Consider the following 19,890-nt stretch of genomic DNA (forward strand, 5'->3'; position numbering starts at 1 on the left):
AAAAAAGTCATATAACCATTCCAATGACTCTGAAGCTGTTAAATGAAGGTAAGTTAATTAAGCTAAAAAACTTGCATAATAAGCTAAAAAGCCTGCATAGTGTACCTATAAGGGAGTTTTTGGATGAAAAATTATGAATATGTATCTTTTCGAGACGAAGATGAGTTTCAAGGGGTTAATCAATGGCTGGAGTGCATCTTTAAAAGGAGATAACAAGGATAGATGCTGCCACATGAATAGTTAAAAAAAAAGGCTGATTGAAAAACTGTCCAGAAGATGGCAGCATTTCATGGGTTGAACCCTACATGACCATAGATCTCTTTTTGTCTTAAATACATAAGGAATGGAGTGCTGTGTGTGTGTGTGTGTGTGTGTGTGTGTGTGTGTGTGTGTGTGTGTGTGTGTGTGTGTGTGTGTGTGTGTGTGTGTGTGTGTGTCTCTCTAAAACTCACGTGGTAAAATGCAGGAAGGGTTTGTGTGGGGGCTGGTGTTTTTTTGGAGATGCTGTAAGGACATCATAGATGGAGGGGCCTGCTATGTCTTCCTCATCACTGTAGAAGTCCTCCTCCAGAAACTGATTGTCTGAGTTTGCTGAGAGGACAGACACAAACACAAAGGCAAACAAAGGTCATAGGTCATCGTCTACCATGTCTACGCAGGTAAGTGACATCACAAATAACATAATGTTACAACAACAACATTACCGGTAAATGTCAATACCATTAAATAACGGCGGTCTGCAGGACAAGATGTGGAACTACAACAAAACAACTACTATTGATGACATGGAACAGTTATACAACTAAAGGACTTTAATTAAAATATAGAACTGATGCAATACAACGGCCATGTTACAATGCTGTTTGCAGAAATGGGGATGGAATGGCAGTTGAACAAGATGCCTCTTCAGCTGCCGCTGCCTTAGCAGAGCTAACAATATTGCAGAAGACCATTCCTACCCAGGTTTCCACCTTGTTCGACCTGTTGTCCTCTGGAAGACGCTTCAGATGCATCACAGCCCGGACAAACAGACTCAGGGACAGCTTCTTTCCCAGAGCCATATCCACCCTGAACGCGCACATGAACTAAACCCCCCTATCTTCCCCCTGGCCTGCCCTACTAAAAACTTCCTCTTTTACATATAGGCTATAAACATTCCATATCATATTTATATCCCATCATAATATATATATATTTTTTTTTTTTTTTTTTTATGTAGACATTGTTTATTATAAGGGCAATTTTCAATATTTTAAACCCTGCAGTACCGGTATATCCATGAAATTATGGAACCTCAGAACCATGCTGTATAGTATGTATGAAGTGGGTATTGATGGTAATTTTGATACCACAGATTTAATAGAGACCCAGTCAGACCAATAGTATGAAAAATCAGGAACAGAGTTTATTTACAATGATGCGCATCAAGGGAGAGCAGCTGACTTGATGCGCATCATTGTAAATAAACTCTGTTCCTGATTTTTCATACTATTGGTCTGACTGGGTCTCTATTAAATCTGTGGTATCAAAATTACCATCAGTATGTATATATGTCATGTGTGTTAGTTTTTGTTTAATTAAAATTATGTCATTGAATGTGGTGCACCTTAAGGGAAAGCTCTTCATTATGGCATGTTCTCTTCATCCCCCACAGTAAGAGGCAATGCAACAGTTAACACTGTTATTGTAAAACAATAACGACTATTCCACCCCCACCCTCCCAATAATCCAAAGTAATGTTTGCTTTTCTGGGCGGCACGAAATCCGCTCCTCATCCCTGCCTGAGGCGTTGGCTTTTAAGAAGCTCTTTGGCTATAACGAAGCTCTACTTAATTAAGTTCCGGAAATATCAGATTGCCAGCATTCAGATGGAGGCTTTTGGGAAGGAGGACTGACAGAGCAAATCTAAAAATGCAAAAAATCTAAATGACAGTCTCTCTCTCGGCCTCATTTATTTGGGACCTTTCATAATCCATCACATGAACTTCACTACCTGCAATCAGATGTGAGCAATAAGAACATATATTTTCTAATTCATGATGTGGAACTTGCACAGTTCTTGCACAATTCTCACTCTTGCGTAAGAATGTAAACGCTAGTACTCACTTTGTAAGCGCGACAAAAAAGCCTGCAGATATCTAATTGAGCCACGCAGTGTGCAGAGAGAGACTTAAGAACCAGAGGGGAAATCAAAACTCCTTCAGATGTCCCACTCATTAAGAGCCTGCCCACAAACCCGTGACTAAGACACAGGCCATTGCTGAGTCCCTCATCTAAACTAAACCCCCATTTCAGAGGGAATTGGTGCGGGCGGGTGGGTGTGGGGGTGTGAGGGTTGAAGGTCTGTGTTAGGTATGCATATGTATGTGGTGGGTATGTAAACACATATGAGTGGGTTTTTGGCTGTGGTGAGTGTGGTTTTGTGTACACTGTTAGTGTTTTTGAGTGTGCGTCAGTGAAGTGAGTGTGTGTGTCAGTTTAGTGAGTGTGTGTGTCAGTTAAGTGAGTGTGTGTGTATGTGTGTGTGTGTGTGTGTGTGTGTGTGTGTAGTGACTTATTATAGCAATACCTCCTGTTGTTCTCTGCTGGGCCAGGGCAGTAAATTGAAGTTATTAGTGGACAAAGGATTGTGCTCCCAAAGGGAGTCTTTAGGCAGAGTAAATCCCTGTCTTATCTACGGAAGCCCACTTGGCCCAAAACACCATCCCCGGAGGTCCACCAAACAACTGCAGTTTAAAACAGTCCAAAAGTGTGACGAACACTGCAAAAGTTCTACATGAGAATTCCAAAATAGCTCGACAGAACTCTCAAAAGCACCTGGAATGGTAGCACTATTCCACCTAATGCAGCTCTAAATGTTAACACATGGGTGTTCGACTGTCGTCCATGAAATATTAGCCATACCACTCACACACACACACACACACACACACACACACACACACACACACCTCCTTACCGTGTGTGTGTCTCTCTGCGTGTGGAAACACCCTGAGCAGGCCCCCGAGGGCCGTCTGCAGTCCTCCCTCCAGCAGGGGGCGCAGTAGAGAGGGCAGTGCCCTGCCAGGCGGCGCCAGTGCCCTCTGCCCCGCAGGCACGATGGCACGCAGGGCGCGGCCGAAGTCGCCCGGCCCCAGCACGATGGAGCCCACGTCCAGCTGGTAGCGGCGGCCCGTCGCACTGGAGCCGTAGATCTGAGGGTATCGCCGCCGCAGAGCCGCCAGGGCTGCCTCCGTACACAACGCTCGGAGATCAGCACCGCAGTAACCTGGGAGGGGGAACACACACACACACACACACATAGATCAGCACAATGGTTACATGCAGGGGGAACACACACACACACACACACACACACACACACACACACACACACACACACACACACACACACACACACACACACACACACACACACACACACACACACACACACACACACACACACACAGACACACACAGACACACACACACACACACACACAGACACATGCACACATATGAAGATCAGAAATCATCACAGTGCAGACACACACACACACATACACACCCATAGATAGACACATGCACACATATGAAGATCAGAAATCACAGTGCAGACACACACACACAGAAACAGACATGTGTATTTCATCCCAAAGACTGGACTAAAATGTGTGTGTATGAGACACATGTTGTTAGTCAGGACTCATCTGTATTGTGGATGCCTGTCTATACCAATAAGCGCTGACTACACTTGGCCCAATGGTCATGTGCTCCACAAACAGGCGGTCATGTGGAAACAGGCATGGTCATGAGTGGGCCTGGGCTCTTACCAACACAGGTCTCCGCCAGCTCCTCCACAAAGGACTCAGCCAGCCGAGGACTCCAGTCTCGCGTGTGGATCTCCAGAATGTGCTTACGAGCCTGGAGCGAGGGGGAGAGAGAGAGAGATGGTCACAAACTTAATTATTTAGGCCAGTGTTTCCCAAACTTTTTTTCTACCTGTGGGTAGCAACCCAGTCTTTGGGAGCCAATCTACAGGGTTTCCCGCAGCACTTTGCAGTCAAGGCGGCCGCCTTGGCAAAACACACCTGCCGCCTTAACTACGTCGTCAAAAAAAAAAAAAAAAAGTAGTCCACCGTGTTACTCTGTCCTGTTTTCACCCTTTCATTCCAAACCGTGACCAACGCCAGTCTCCCTTCTCCGCAGAACGCATTAAAAAAATAATAAGAAACGTGCCATGAATCGAAAAATAATCAGTTTTTATAATCTTTACATTAGATAGATAGATAAGATAGATAAGATAGATAAGATAGATAGATAGATACTTTATTGATCCCTAGGGGAAATTCAAGGTCACAGTAGCATACAGACAACATACACACACACACATTCACTAACAGCAGAAAAAGTAATTAAAAGTATATAATATAAAAAAACACAACTAAGCAATAAGGATTGTAGAAGATAAGGAATATACTAAATATACTAAAATACTAATTATACTAAAACTTAATCTAAATCAATTCTAAAAAACAGTATCCACATAGTGGGTGATTAATCAATCAGGTGATCATGTGATGATATGCCTCCGAATCAGACGGAGCTGAGTGGTGCAAATATCCTGCTCCTCGCTCTCAAGAATCAGTCAAATCACAGCTCTGTTTAATTGTCAGGTGTGATGAAATGCGTTCATATTCCACTTTTTATGTCATAAACGTTGCAGGCCTATGGAAAGGTTTTGTGGTAGGATTGTCCAATGGTCAAGTTGTTGCTTCAATTTGTGTTTTAATTTATGCGACGCACCGATGCTGGGTTCATCAGTTTTGCACACGTCGTTTAAAATGCTTAGCCGACTGCGTTACACTCAAAGAACCATCTTCTCCAACCTCACACAGCAACACCCCCCACCTCCACCTCAGACACTCAAAAACTTCAAGATAAAGCGAGAGAGAGAGAGAGAGAGAGAGAGAGAGAGAGAGATGGGATGAAGGGGGAGAAAGGAGGGAGAAGGAGAGAGATAGGGAAGAGAGAAAGAAAGATCAGACAACAGAGAGAGAGAGAGGGATAGGGGGAGAAAGAGAAGCCAGGGAGAGAAAGGGGAAAGAGACAAGAGGAGCTGGTGATTGGCAGCCAGAGACCCGTACACAGAGAAAGAAAACATACAGGTCTGGACATGCCACAGGGTGAGTAGGGGAGGAGGTTTCAAATCACAGCTGCTTCCCCTGACTCTGTGTGTGTGTGTGTGTGTGTGTGTGTGTGTGTGTGTGTGCGTACATCCTGTCTGGCCAGCTGAAGAGCACCTGTGGCATGTGGCATTTTGTGAAGTAGGTAGAAGATGTATTTGTGGTCGACATTTGCACATGTCTAGACATTTCAATGTTGTGTGTGTGTGTGTGTGTGTAGCCTGTGTGTGCAGAGAGAGAAAGCAAAAGAGAAAGTGTGTGTGTGTGTGTGTGTGTGTGTGTGTGTGTGCGCGCGTGCGTGCGCTGTGCAGACTAAAAAGAAACTCGCTCATAGTGTGTTTGTTCGTCAGTATTTATTTACATGTGAGTATATGTGTGTGTATGTGTATATATGTGTGTGTTGTGTGTGTATAAAATTCATGACTGACGGAAGGCTGAAGGGTACCATCAGACCTTCTTATCGGACAGACTGAGAAGGAACTCTCGATCAAAGAAGGCTGGCTTCGTGACGGCTTCCTTATGGGTTTGTGTATGTGTGTGTATGAATGTGAATGTGTGCATGAGTGTATGTGCCTGTACAGGGCTTTTTGTTGGGCCTGATTGAAACTGTCGGTCTATGTATGTGTGTGTGTGTGTGTGTGAAGACCTTCTTGTCGGGCAGATTGAAGAGGAACTCCCGGTCGAAGCGGCCGGGCCTCCTGAGGGCTGGGTCGATAGAGTCGATTCTGTTGGTAGCACCGATGACCACTATCTCTCCACGGCTATCCAGCCCGTCCATCAATGCCAGCAGGGTAGACACTATGGAACTACACACACACACACACACAAACACACACACACACACACACACACACACACACACACACACACACACACACACACACACACACACACACACACACACACACACACACACACACACACACACACACACACACACACACACACACACACACAAAGTGGAAGGTTATTGCACAGCAAAGTGCAATAACACAGCAAAGTGTAAAGTTTACTCTGAGAAGAGTAACATTTGTGTGTGTGTGTGTGTGTGTGTGTGTGTGTGTGTGTGTGTGAATGAGCGAGAGTTACCTGTGAATTTGGTCCTGCCTGCTGGACCGCACCGGGGCGAGACCATCAATCTCATCAAAGAAGATGATCGAGGGCCTCATGAGGTAGGCCTGGAGAGGAGAGGAGAGGAGAGAGTGAAGCAAATAGAGGAGAGGAGAGAAAATAGAAGAGAATAGAGGAGAGGAGAGAAGAGAGGAGATGAGAGAGTGAAGAGAATAGGAGAGAGGAGAGGAAATAGGAGAGAAGAGCGGAGAGGAGAGGAGAGGGGAGGGGAGCAAAGAGAATAGGAGAGAGGAGAGGAGAGAAAATAGGAGAGAAGAGAGGAGAGGACAGAAGAGGGGAGGGGAGGGGAGGGGAGCGAAGAGAATAGGAGAGAGGAGCGGAGAGAGGAGAGGAGAGAAAATAGGAGAGAAGAGAGGAGAGGAGGATAGAAGAGAACAGGAGAGAACAGAAGAGGACAGGAGAGTAGAACTGCGTTAGTTGACATGAGCTGAAGAACTCATTTGATCTCTCCATGGAGACCGGGCACATGTGGTGGGTGTGGCCACGTGTTTTCACCTGGTCAAAAAGTAGGCGGAGCTGTCTCTCGGACTCTCCCACCCATTTGCTGAGGCAGTCGGCTCCTTTCCTCATGAAGAACGACACTTTCCTGTCACCGTGGCTACACTCGTTGGCCAGCGCCCGAGCCACCAGAGTCTTACCTGTGCCTGGAGGACCGTAAAACAGACAACCCCTACAGGAGGGAGAGAGAGAGAGAAGGATGACAGAGAAGAAAGAGAGAAGGAAAGGAGACGAGAGGGAGAGAGAGATAGAGAGAGTAGAGTAAAACGAACGCAGGCGCAGCACAGATGTCTTCTTAATTTATACTATTTTTCTATTTTTAAGGTGCATAACAGTGACTAACGTTTCGATGTAGGATTACATCTTCATCAGTGTCCCGAGAGAGACTTTTTAATGTTTTCAAAACATAATCTTGACTAAATATCACAATAACAAATAATAACATTTGTTCTTTAATCTGTTTGATGTACAGTATGTGGTCCTTGTGGGGCCAAGTGGCTGCATCCCCAGAGGAAAATTCTGGAGCAACAAAGCGGCTGAAGGACATTACAGCAATATTCATAAATCTAGCAGCCAGATTAGTACTGTATATCCATTAGCACTTGGCCAAAAATACCATCCTGTCCATAACCTCAGTACAGTCCTCTGTGTGGTGATATAAAGTTTTATTTCAGTAAACACAGTGCCATAGACCCTTTCAACAAGAAAAACAAAAACAATGCCCTATGGGAACTCTCTTGAAACGGTCAATAAAGGGCTAAAGTGGATTTCAGGGGGCTGTGACTAAAATCACGAGAGGTGTGTGTCGCCTCACCTCGGGGGCTGAATCTTGAACTTCTCGAACACCTCGGGATAGAGCAGGGGGAACACCACCATCTCCTTCAGCGCCCGAATGTGGTGCTCCAGACCGCCAACACTGTCGAACCTCACCTACATTCACAGAGAAATGTTATCTATTAATATGGTTCACTTTTCATTTTACTACTACATACTGCTACATATGAAATTAAGAGTTTGGCTCCAAAGCACTATATTCTCCATTTTGTTTTTCAAGTAATTTCAAGGGAAATGTAAATGCGTATTATTATTTAATGTATCTTTACTCAATCAAAACAACAGAACTGCAATTTTATTGATATTACCTGAAATACCCAATTAAATAACATGACTTATTAACATTTTCAAAAATGGATTTATGGCGTTTTGGAACCAAACTCTTCAAATACTGTCATGACTACTACATACTTAGTACTACGATTTTTTAGATACTATGTACAACAACAAATACTATATTACTAGGTACTACACTCTACTACTACTATTTGTATTTCTATTCTTACAGTGTGGTGGTTTTATTTGTTCTGTATGTGTGTGTTAAAGGAGAATTCCGGTGTGATATTGACCTAAAGTGTGTTGAAACATGATACCGAGTGTGAACGTATGTCTCATAGCTCATCTCGGCTTGTCCCCTGCACTCAGAAATCTGGCGCTAGTTAGCCAATGCTACCAACAGTTTTTCGATGGGGGTGCCATCGGCCTAGCCATGCAAATAAATCACTGTTTTACACAATTTACGAGGCTCAAAGTAGCTCCATACTTCATTGGTAGACTTCCGAGGGCCTTGACATTTAAAACGAGACATTGATAACTTTGAAAAAGCACTGGTAGTTTACTTACATGACCATTTATACAGACAGTACCTTAAGGAATTTTACCGTTCGACGCCATCTTGAATTTAGTGACGATAAGAGTGGCGAGCGAGGAGTACGAATGAACAGGTATGATAAGGGATCAGATTCCAAAAATAATTCCGTGGAAATGCATGGATTCCAGTTGCTACTGGAAGCAACTGGAATCCATGCATTTCCACGGCTGAAGTGCCCTTGAGCAAGGCACCTAACCCATCACTGCTCCCCGAGCGCCGCTGTAGCAGGCAACTCACTGCGTCGGGATTAGTGTGTGCTTCACCTCACTGTGTGTTCACTGTGTGCTGAGTGTGTTTCACTAATTAGCGGATTGGGATAAATGCAGAGACCAAATTTCCCTCATGGGATCAAGGAGTATATACTGTATACTTATACTTATACAAAAGCTACTGGATGCCTACATTTCCCCTGGGATAAATGAATGATCCATCTGTCCATGTACTATTTTTCCATACTGCATACTTACGGAAGAGTCTATGTTCATGGGGTCCACGTCTGCCAGGCTAGCGCCCACTTTGGCCCGATCCCTCAGCACCCCACTGGTCAGGTCGTCACCACGCAGGTTCATTGGTAGACACCTAAGGAAAACACACACACACACAATATAAGTCACACTGCTCCATCAAATGCATACACAACTAAACTCCAACATTCAAAGGAAAAGAAACCATTTAATTCAAGCCACCAGAGAGTAGGTGTGTCAGTAGGTGTGAAAATTAGTATGGGTGTTCAAACATTTTTTTTAAAAAAATTATACCTATAAACTCCCACAAACAACAAAACATTTTGGAAATCTACCAATGTCAGATTGTTCACTTGTTTACTACTTAGCGAAGCACTCACTCATCGGAGGGCAGCTGTGGCCCACTGGTTAGCACTCTGGACTTATAACCGGAGGGTTGCCGGTTCGAGCCCCGACCAGTGGGCCGCGGCTGAAGTGCCTTTGCCCTTGAGCAAGGCACCTAACCCCTCACTGCTCCCCGAGCGCCGCCGTTGTAAGCAGGCAGCTCACTGCGCCGGGATTAGTGTGTGCTTCACTTCACGGTGTGTTCACTGTGTGCTGTTTGTGTTTCACTAATTCACCGATTGGGTTAAATGCAGAGACCAAATTTCCCTCACGGGATCAAAAAAGTATATATCCTATCCTATCATTCCAGGCCCACAGCAACCCCTCCCACACTAACCGCATCATAGCAGTTAAACTGAGTTTGCAAATGAAACACACCTCGGCCTTCCCCCACATGTAGTCTGTTTATATACATACACACACACACACTTGTGTAATGCCTCAACACCTTTTATTTAAGAGTCATTCACAAAATATACTTCCTTCACTGTCATTACACAAGCCTGTTATCAGACCACAAACCACAACAAGCCCCCATAAGGTGCAGAAGGTTTCAGAAGCGAGTGCTGAGGCCCCTGAATCCTATCCTACATTTTATTACCTCTGGTTAACAATGGCTGCCAAGTACAATAACAACATATTTATTCCATATAAACCTGAGCCAGATTTCACTGAGCATTTTATGTTACCACGAAGAGTACTTCCCCCAGGCAGTTTAAAGTTTCTGATTTAAGGGGTTTTTTCCCCCTTAATTCTATTCCTAAAGCTGGAGAGACCAACTTTTTTAGAAAAGCAAGAACTCCTAACCTCAGAGAAAGACTCCTTTTGTGTTCTTCCCATTTGTTTGGTCATAGAGAGTTAGGACTGGGAGTCCTCTCAACTATTACTTTGACATCCCATACTAATAACACTAAGGACTTTGTGAGTAAAAAAAAAAAAGGATTTTCTAAAGACATCACTGAATATGTGGGGTGCATTGAGAGAGGAGTTTTGCTGTTTTTTGCTGAATTTTATATAACATCTTAATTGTGTGTGTGTGTGTCTGTGTGAGAGCGTGTGTGTATCACCTGTTGCGTGCACGGGACATGCTTTTGCTCTTCCTCCTCTCAAAGCGCTCCTCGTCTGAGGAGGAGGTGGTGTCACTGCTGTGGATGGCATGCTTCTTAATCCTGAGAGGACAAAACACAAACGCACATTTGAAGTGATTTCACCAACAAAGACATTTAGGTCTGCTCCTTCTCAAAGCCAGACACTGTCCAGCACACACACACACACACACACACTCACACCACACACACACACACACACACACACACACACACACACACACACACACACACACACACACACACACACACACACACACACACACACACACACACACACACACACACAGACACAGACACAGACACAGACACAGACACAGACACAGACACACACACACACACACACACACACACACACAGTTTAAATGCCCTCCTCTTTAACACCCCAGAGACATTTAATCTCCTTGGTCACACTGACGCTGATAATGGATATGCCACCAGAGAAGACGTCTAGGTGAGAAGAGAAGAGGAGAGGAGAGGAGAGGAGAAAGAAGCCTCCACCTGATATGGCTTCTCCGCGCCGGTGACCTGTGTGTGTCAAACAGGGAGTTGGTGCTCTGCTTTCTGTTCACGGGCTCTGCAAACAGACAGACAGACAGACATAAAGGACACACAGGCATGATCGGGGAGGAACAAACAGTGTGTAAACAAAAACAAATCAATCACAGCAGTAGTACAAGCAGCGGAAGTCTTTTTTTAAATTCAGACTCACTTAAAAGGAAGCAATAATTTTCCTGATCAAATAAATGTGCAGGGCCCCGGCCGTGGCGCGACTGGCTGGGGCACCTGCACCGTACGCCAGAGACCCGTGTTCGATTCCGGCCCCGTGGTCCTTTCCGGATCCCACCCCCGACTCTTTCCCACTCGCTTCCTGTCAATCTCCACTATCCTATCTCAATAAAGGTATAAAAAGCCCCAAAAAATATACTTAAAAAAAATAGCTGTGCAGTACATTAAAAAAAAGCATTCTTGTGTGCATAAAAGCGGTTCAAACTTGGGTGACCTCCCAGTGACCCCGGGGTCACGCTGGCGGCGACCCCTAAGAGGTGTGTATTTCTGGAACTTACCTATAGGGGGCGCCTCGTAACGCTGCACAGTCTTGCGCTGCCTGAGGTTGTACGGGCGGTCGTTTTCTTCGCCAGGCTCTTCCGCCTCGTCTCCTTCGTCGTCTTCATCGTCCTCTTCCTCCCCGTCGTCTTCGTCTTCGTCGTCGTCAGCCTCTTCGTTGGATTCTATGAGAAAGGGGAAAAAACATCATCAATCTATCTATCAATCCATCTATCAGTTATGTTTGTGTGTGTAATAATGTTATATTTATATGCATGTACATTCATATGTGTGTGAGTGTGCATGTGTTTATATATTGAATGCAATTTGTATGTGTGTGCAATTTTTATGTCTGTGTGTGTGTGTGTGTGTGTGTGCAATTTTTATGTCTGTGTGTGTGTGTGCAATTTTTATGTGTGTGTGTGTGTGCAATTTTTATGTCTCTATGTGTGTCTATGTCTGTACGTGTGCAATTGCTGTGTCTGTGTGTCTGTGTGTGTCTGTGTGTCTGTGTGTCTGTGTGTCTGTGTGTCTGTGTGTGTCCTACCCCCCGTGTTCCCTCCCTCCTCATCCTCTGCTGGGCTCTCCTTCTTGCTGAGGGCTTTGTGGTGAGTCTGTATCCCGAACGAGTTCCGCCGCATCGACTTCCTCCTCTTCACACGTGAGTACATGTCCATGTTCTCCTGCAGAACCCCAACACAGAACATTTACCATCAAACAGCCATGGTACCGGCCTTAGAACCAGTCAAAGATGCTCCATCTGTGGTCTGAAGGCCTGCACACTATGATGGTATTCTTTTATGAGGAATTTTATGGAGTGAATTATAAATGCTTACTAAAGTCGTTGCAGAACCCACCAGCTCAGTGTCAGTCCACATGCGAAGACGTTCCACCTCGCGGTTCTGCCGGATGCTGCTGATGTTGTCCATCTCCTGAAGAACCGCTTCCGCCGTGCTGAAAACACACAAACAGACAACAATGAAAAACATATTAACACTTCTCAACAAACAAACATACACAACCAAACATAAGTCACAACTTATACACAAACACATTTAAAAACTCTGTTTAAACATATGTATTTAGGTGTACATAGGTTGAAACTCGTGGAGGAGGATGCACGCCCCACACACACATACACACACACACACACACACTCTGTTAGACAGCTGTACATGTATGTTCTCGATCACGTTGAAACCCATGGAAGACAGTGCATGCTGCACCACTCAACTGCCCTCAGAATCAAGACTGTACATTGTGTATATACATACACAGAAACACACATCATTAGAACACATGCATATATGTAGCATATGTATGCTCTCAACAATGTTTGTTTACCCAACTCAACAGCCCTCCAAAACAAGATTGTACATGTTTTTGCATACAGAGCAGCCCCCACCACCCCCTGCTCGCTCGCTCACACACACACACACACACACACACACACACACACACACACACACACACACACACACACACACACACACACACACACACACACACACACACACACACACACACACACACACACACACACACACACAACACACACACACACACACACACACACGTACGTCAGTGGAAAGCTGTATGTATGGCAGCCATGATGAAACCCATGTAAGGGGCTGTTTGTTTCCCTCCGAAGGGAGCAGATTGGCTGGTGCATTTCACGCTGGCCTTCAATCCTCCAGCACTGACCAGCCATCTGTCCCAGACCAGCTGACGCATCACTACCCCCATCACAGAGATGAGTGCATACACACTCTCTCTCTCTCTTACACACACACCGACCATCATTTCCTGTCAGCTACCACAATGCCAATCAAAAGACAGACATAATCTCTGATATGATGCAGTCCAAAGACAGGACAACAGTTAGATCCAAATGACTCATTTTATTGTATGAGAGCTTCCATAATGAAGTCTGCTTGTGTCACTCCACTGGTAGAAGAACGGTGTCAGGCTGTTGATGTCTGTGTTTAAGTGTTTGTGAGTGTGTATATGTGTACGCTACCTGTTGATGTCTGTGTGTAATTGTGTGTGTGTGTGTGTGTGTATATGTGTATGCTACCTGTTGATGTCTGTGTGTAAGTGTGTGTGTGTATGCATATGTGTATGCTACTTGTTGATGTCTGTGTGTAAATCTGTGTGTAAGTGTGTGTGTGTGTGTGTGTGTGTGTGTGTGTGTGTGTGTGCTACCTGTTGATGAGCTGGTCAAATAGCAAGCTCTGGTTGAGGTGCTGAAAGGTGCTCTTCCTGGTGCGACAGCTCCGCACCTCCCCGTTCAGGTGGGTGTGGTCTCCGTCTCCTCCATCTCCGCCCCCACGCTCCCTTTGGCTCATACGCGCTGCAATCAGACAAAAAAGGCGGAGCTTCATATCTATCCAATCAGCATTTAGAATTGTCTATTCAGCAATAAACTAAAGATGAGAGATGGGAAAATATAGTTCTCCAATCAGCAATGGCACCAAGGTGAGGGCTACAAGCCCATCCAATCAGCAAAAACAACAAAGGGGTGGAGCTACAAATCTACTTCCAAAGAGTCTAAAGTCCAGAATCATCCAATGAGAAACGACACCAGTAGAGTTTCAGATGCAATCAGATCCAACTAATTGAGTCTCAATCAGTCCTGTGAAGTGGATTACACATTCTCAAAGTCACATCCTTTTGGGCATAATGAAAACACTCTTGCATTGTGCCACATGGACCTTAGTGGTCTTAAGCCAAGAAGTAGAGAAAAGGGAATTTAGTGAAACTGTGCACAGCTCTGCACATCCAGTAAAGTGCTGGCATTTTGCCCACTAGTACAAATAAAGAAACTTGGCATCATGACAACTGTTACTGACACAGGAACTCAGCATCACCATACACAGTGGTACAAATAGAGGAACTAAACAGTCTCCACTGGATTTACCTGGCACTGTGTCAAGTGTTTCATGGACACTTATTCACATTATACTGAATCTTACTGAAATGGGTCCCAACATTACACACTCAGGAACTTATTGGCACGATGTTCAGTGTTACACATAAGGGAACACACTGGAACGGTTCCCTATTTTACACATGCAGGGGGCCTATAGTGGCAGAGTGGCAGTGTCCTTATGGAGGAGAGATGTAACACACACCAAGATGAGGTGCTGGCTACCGGTGTGTATAACTTAAGTCAGAAAAAAGGAAGGTGCCGCACACTCCAAGTAAATTAAAAAAACGTTTAATAGGCGATATAACGTTTCGGCCTACAAGGCCTTCTTTAGATCGCATGTGATCTGATGAAGGCCTTGTAGGCCGAAACGTTATCGCCTGTTAAACGTTTTTTTAATTTACTTGGAGTGTGCGGCACCTTCCTTTTCTGACTTAAGTGTCCACTGTTACACAATCAGGAAGCCATTGGCGTGATGTTAGAAAGGGAAAGGGGGGAAAAAAACCAAGAACACTTACTGTGTCCATTCTGGAGAGCACCAGAGGACAACCTGAAGACAGAAGAAAACAATAAATAAACAAGAAACAACCAAATGAGTGAAGAGGTTCATAGGACAGGGCATGGGGTGGGTGGGTGATCATCTGGGGTGTGGTGGAGTGGAGTGGGGCTGGGGTGGAGAGGAGTGATCATCTGGCTGCTAGGGATGGGGTGGGGTGATCATCTGGGGTGTGGTGGGGTGGGGCTGGGGTGGAGAGGAGTGATCATCTGGCTGCTAGGGATGGGGTGGGGTGATCTGGGGTGTGGTGGAGTGGGGTGGGGGTGGGGGTGGTGGAGTGGTCATCTGGCTCCTGCGGCGTCCAATGAGGGGCGTGTGTGTTTCTGTGTGAAGGTGTTTGTCCACCTGCTAAAGTGAAGAAGATGTAGCCTGCCTCACGTCATGACGTTGTTTGCCTCTGCCTCGTCCATTAAATATATATATCTGAACACCTCAGCACCTGTTATCCCTTACATATCATTTGTGTATAAACTTAACTAGTGCTATATGGAGTATGGAAGTTAACCATAGAGAGAGTAGAGAGTTTAAACTGTGTGTGTGTGTGTGTGTGTGTGTGTGTGTGTGTGTGTGTGTGTGTGTGTGTGTGTGTGTGTGTGTGTGTGTGTGTGTGTGTGTGTGTGTGTGTGTGTGTGTCTTGCCCAAACAATGTTTCACAATGAAGTTTTCATTAAAGGATACTTAGTATTTAGCACTTTGAGTCCCTTTTCTGGTTTGTTTTGGATGAACTAGAGTGGTGGACACCGAAATTTTGACGATGGGTCCTGTCTCCACTTTCTGACTCGTTTTGAATTGCCTTTGACTGGCTGGCTATATGCATGCACAAACATGTCCTTAAAACAACCCTTAACGTTCGTTTTCAAAACTGTGCAACTCACCGAGTGGTTAGTGGTGGTGTTCGTTGATGTTGTGATTCGTTCAATGTATGATTTCAATCCGTGTTATTTGCTATTGTGGAACAATTTTTTCAGATACCTCAACTGTGTATAAACTTCCGCTCAATATTTGAGTCTGAAGCTGAAGACAATAAAAAGCTGAAGACAATAAGAAGCTGAAGACAATAAAAGAAGGTCTCGTGGGGGAAAGACTACAACCATAAACAGACAAATATCCGTTTCCAGTAGCGCAGTGATATCAAGGAGCAATGAGTTTTCCAACAGAAATCAATGGGATTTTACAAAATGGCAAATAAAACACGACAGAAACTGTATTTCGCTACGCTACTTGTTTTGGAACATCAACGAACATCACTAACCACTCAGTGAGTTGCACAGTTTTAAAAATGAATGTTAAGGTTTGTTTTAAGGACATGTTTGTGCATGCCCATAGCAACCAGTCAAAGGCGATTCAAAACGAGTCAGAAAGTCGAGACAGGACCCATCGTCAAAATTTTGGTGTCCACCACTCTAGTTCATCCAAAACAAACCAGAAAAGGGACTCAAAGTGCTAAATACCGGAATTATCCTTTAAGAAACCTAATCAATTATGCAATCTTCTACCAAAACCACACTGCAGGAAGCATTGATTGCCAAACAGCACTTCAATAAGTTAATGTTGCATCAAAAATAGATTTAAATTCACCCCCAGAAAACCATACATCCAAAAAAGATATGTAGTCTAATTTATTGACTGTTCACAGAACTCCATCCATCACCATGAGACAATCTTATTCATTTATTTACCATCTGTGCTACAACTTCCCCGAGGGGAAAAACAACATACAAGTAAAGAGACACACAAGTGTCTCAAATCAGTGTGTGTGCGCATGTGTTTGATGTATTTGTGACGGTCCATTTAATATACATGTGTCTGAGTGTACAGTACCGTTCAAAAGTTTGGAGTCACTTAGAAATGTCCTTGTTTTCATCATTAATGTTGGAAATGACTGTTGTGGAAAGAAATGGCTAATCTTTAATGCGATATCTACATAAGTATACAAATGCCCATTGTCAGCAACCATTCATCCAATGTTCCAAAGGTTCATTCTGTTTAATCTGATATCATTTTAAAAGGCTAACTAAGAAAACATGGGAAAACCCTTTTGCAATTATGTAAGCACATAATGTAATCTGAAACCTGCTGCCCTGATTAAAAAAAGCAATGCACCTGATCTCAGCCGGTATTCTGTCTATAATGGAGTGGAATAGAAATTGGAAATTTCTAAGTGACCCCAGACTTTTGAACTGCAGTGTGTGTGTGTGTGTGTGTGTGTGTGTGTCTGTGTGTACGTACATGTCCCTTCACCTGAGATAATAGAAAGCACAGCTCTGAAGAAGGTGTTTGTGAAGCTACTGTGTGCGCTTTCACCTGAGGCAATAGGAAGCATAGCTCTGAAGCTAATGTGTGTGTGTGTGTGTGTGTGTGTGTGTGTCCTCTCCCCTCATGGCTGTGGCTAAGTGTTGGGTGCTATGGATCTCTGTGTCTGTGTGTGTGTGTGTGTGTGTGTGTGTGTGTGTGTGTGTGTGTGTGTGTGTGTCTCTCTCTCTCCTCACCTGGTGCAGTAGTGTGGCACGTGCCAGCTGACTCTCTGTTCTTTGCTCTGTGGGCTGGGTGACGTGTCACTGGAGCTGGGGGTGCGTGTCTGACGCCGCGTCCTCTTGGAGGGGGGGGACAGGCGGGGGCTGCTGGGACTGCTCACATCACTGCTCGCCTCCTTCTGCATCACACACACAGAGTTTATAAAGTAAAAAAAAAAAAACCTTATAAAAAGTTTCAAATGTAATGACTGCTGGGCTTCTTCGAACGCTAAGTATTGCATTATGCAACTTCGTTGTGTCATGCAGGAATGACCCTTTTTATCAGTTTGAGACACTTGGTATCGCCTTCAAGGTAAATGGGTACCCTGTTACATTGGAAATTGACAAGCGGTATAAAAACCTATTCTCACACACACACACACACACACACGATCCTGAGCAAATACAACTTATGCTTAGACACTTGCTGCTCTCTTGGTGGCTTAAGGGGTGCGCACATTGATGGCGACATGGCAGCGACAACACATCCCAAGTGGAAATGTTGCACACTGGCGACGCAAATCTCTAGGCTACACAGAAGTTGGTTAATTTTGTCACAATGGATTTTTTTTTGTCGGCGCGACAAAAATAGACACAAATCGTAATCTACACTGAGGTGGCGGCAGAGTTCGACACTAGTGTGCGGGGCTGTATTGAGAATAATGGGATCTAAGTAATCAAATGTTGAATGCAGAGTGCACACTTTTTTAGAGTTTAAAACAGTTCTAAATGCAGTGTTTCCCATACATAGACTTATTTGTGGTGGCTCACCACAATATCAACATCGACCACCACACAATGATTTTCCAGATTGTACTAAATTGTGCTTAAAGCTGGTTAGCATCATAACCACGCTGCGCTAATTTGTTAAAAAATTTTGCATTTAAGTTAATTCTGCAAACCTACCACCACAAATAGAATTAAATTCTGTGGGAAACACTGAAATGTGCTTGTGACACAACAAGTCACAGTTCTTACGCCCCCTTTGCTCTTTCATTGGTACCCGTGGTTTAACTTACTGATGCGTTTTACCTGATCTCCGTTTTAAAAAGGAACCGTTACAGCCACTAAAGGGCTCGTTGTCCATGTTTGTCTAGTCTTGACACAGATCTCGTTTCAGGAAAGAACGGTGTTATCCCAGAAATACACCATTATTCAGGTGTGACCTATATATCAAAATATATATAATTTAACATGTTTTTAAATGTTAATTCATACTGACTGACATGAACCAAGGAGTAAACTTCACCATCTAGACAGAGCCATATAGATATTTTAAAACGGGCATCTTTTTATCTCTCTTGCTCGGGAGTAGCCTTCCGAGCATTTGCTCTGCTGCAGGCTTGTGCCTCGACATCGCCCAAAATTCTTGATTGCATTCTCCATATTTTTAGCTACATTTTCATGTACCACATCAGCATTTTCGTTCAGCTTCGCCGCCATTCACTCCTTCGTCTTCATTAACATTCCAAAAAATTCTATTCCAAAAATAATTCTGTGGAAATGCATGTATTCCAGTTGCTTCCAGTAGCAGCAACTGGAATCCATGCATTTCCATGAAATTATTTTTGGAATCTGATCCCTTATCATAGCTGTTCATTCGTACTCATCGCTTGACTTATCGTGACTAAATTCAAGATGGCGGCGAACAGTAAAATTCCTGAAGGTAATGTCTGTATAAATCGTCTTGTAAATAAACTACCAGTGCTTTTTCAAAAATGTCAGGGCCCTCGATAGTCTACTAATGAAGTGTGGAGCTACTTTGAGCCTCGTAAATGGTGTAAAACAGTAATTTATTTGCATGGCTAGGCCGATGCCTTCATACCATAATTCCTTGCCTATTTACAAAGGGTTATGTTGATCTTGACATAATCATGCTTGATCAACATCCAAAACAAAGTAGCAAAACAACCACACGAGCAAAGATAGTCAAACGAATTAGCTTGCTGGGACATTTGGGGAAAGTCCCACTTTAGACTGGGTGTTACAACAAACATGGTGCGTCATCAAAATAGGGTCACCTGCCAAAAAAGGTCGGGAGCCCCTGTCCTAGACGATTGATCCAATTCATGTCAAAGTTGGTATACATGATTTTGCAGTGTTTCCCATACATTGACTAATCTGTGGCGGGGCGCCACGAAATAAAAATCGGCCGCCACAGATGAATATTCTATGTTTAATTTAATTTAAATTAAATATAAGGTCAAATCCTTGCATTGGCATTGAGCTGCGCTTTTTACGCACGCAGCCTTTCCTTGCCCCGCCCCGCTCTCTCTCGTAGCCCGCTGCCCCACTCCTCTGCATGTGCATTTAACAAAAGAAAATATTCACGATTGTTGAAGGATTGTTGTTGCCACATAGAAGCATTGCATATTAAATACTATTAAAT

The 19,890-nt window shown here is 44.2% G+C and overlaps 1 protein-coding gene across 3 annotated transcripts in view; it reads right to left on the minus strand.

Moving 5' to 3' along the window:
* The window catches only part of atad2b (ATPase family AAA domain containing 2B), a 136,675-nt gene that overhangs the window by 108,905 nt on the left and 7,880 nt on the right, over nucleotides 1-19,890 (minus strand). For 2 of the 3 annotated variants that reach the window (XM_076271651.1, XM_076271650.1), the window contains exons 2-17: nucleotides 17,478-17,641; nucleotides 14,951-14,982; nucleotides 13,709-13,856; nucleotides 12,340-12,457; nucleotides 12,051-12,186; nucleotides 11,524-11,688; nucleotides 10,958-11,033; nucleotides 10,418-10,519; nucleotides 8,970-9,081; nucleotides 7,612-7,727; nucleotides 6,795-6,969; nucleotides 6,258-6,346; nucleotides 5,815-5,974; nucleotides 3,816-3,906; nucleotides 2,960-3,268; nucleotides 453-591 (exon numbers count right to left, since the gene is read on the minus strand). In XM_076271651.1, the coding sequence (XP_076127766.1) occupies nucleotides 453-591; nucleotides 2,960-3,268; nucleotides 3,816-3,906; nucleotides 5,815-5,974; nucleotides 6,258-6,346; nucleotides 6,795-6,969; nucleotides 7,612-7,727; nucleotides 8,970-9,081; nucleotides 10,418-10,519; nucleotides 10,958-11,033; nucleotides 11,524-11,688; nucleotides 12,051-12,186; nucleotides 12,340-12,457; nucleotides 13,709-13,856; nucleotides 14,951-14,982; nucleotides 17,478-17,641 (2,132 nt within the window). The remainder of the gene's footprint in view (nucleotides 1-452; nucleotides 592-2,959; nucleotides 3,269-3,815; nucleotides 3,907-5,814; nucleotides 5,975-6,257; nucleotides 6,347-6,794; nucleotides 6,970-7,611; nucleotides 7,728-8,969; nucleotides 9,082-10,417; nucleotides 10,520-10,957; nucleotides 11,034-11,523; nucleotides 11,689-12,050; nucleotides 12,187-12,339; nucleotides 12,458-13,708; nucleotides 13,857-14,950; nucleotides 14,983-17,477; nucleotides 17,642-19,890) is intronic. The other variant, XM_076271652.1, reaches the window with a different exon arrangement.

Source organism: Alosa pseudoharengus, unplaced genomic scaffold, assembly GCF_046254945.1.
Source record: "Alosa pseudoharengus isolate Yale_2024_CS ecotype anadromous, Long Island Sound unplaced genomic scaffold, YU_APseudo_1.1 YU_APseudo_1.1_scf_7, whole genome shotgun sequence".
Lineage (NCBI taxonomy): Eukaryota > Metazoa > Chordata > Actinopteri > Clupeiformes > Clupeidae > Alosa > Alosa pseudoharengus.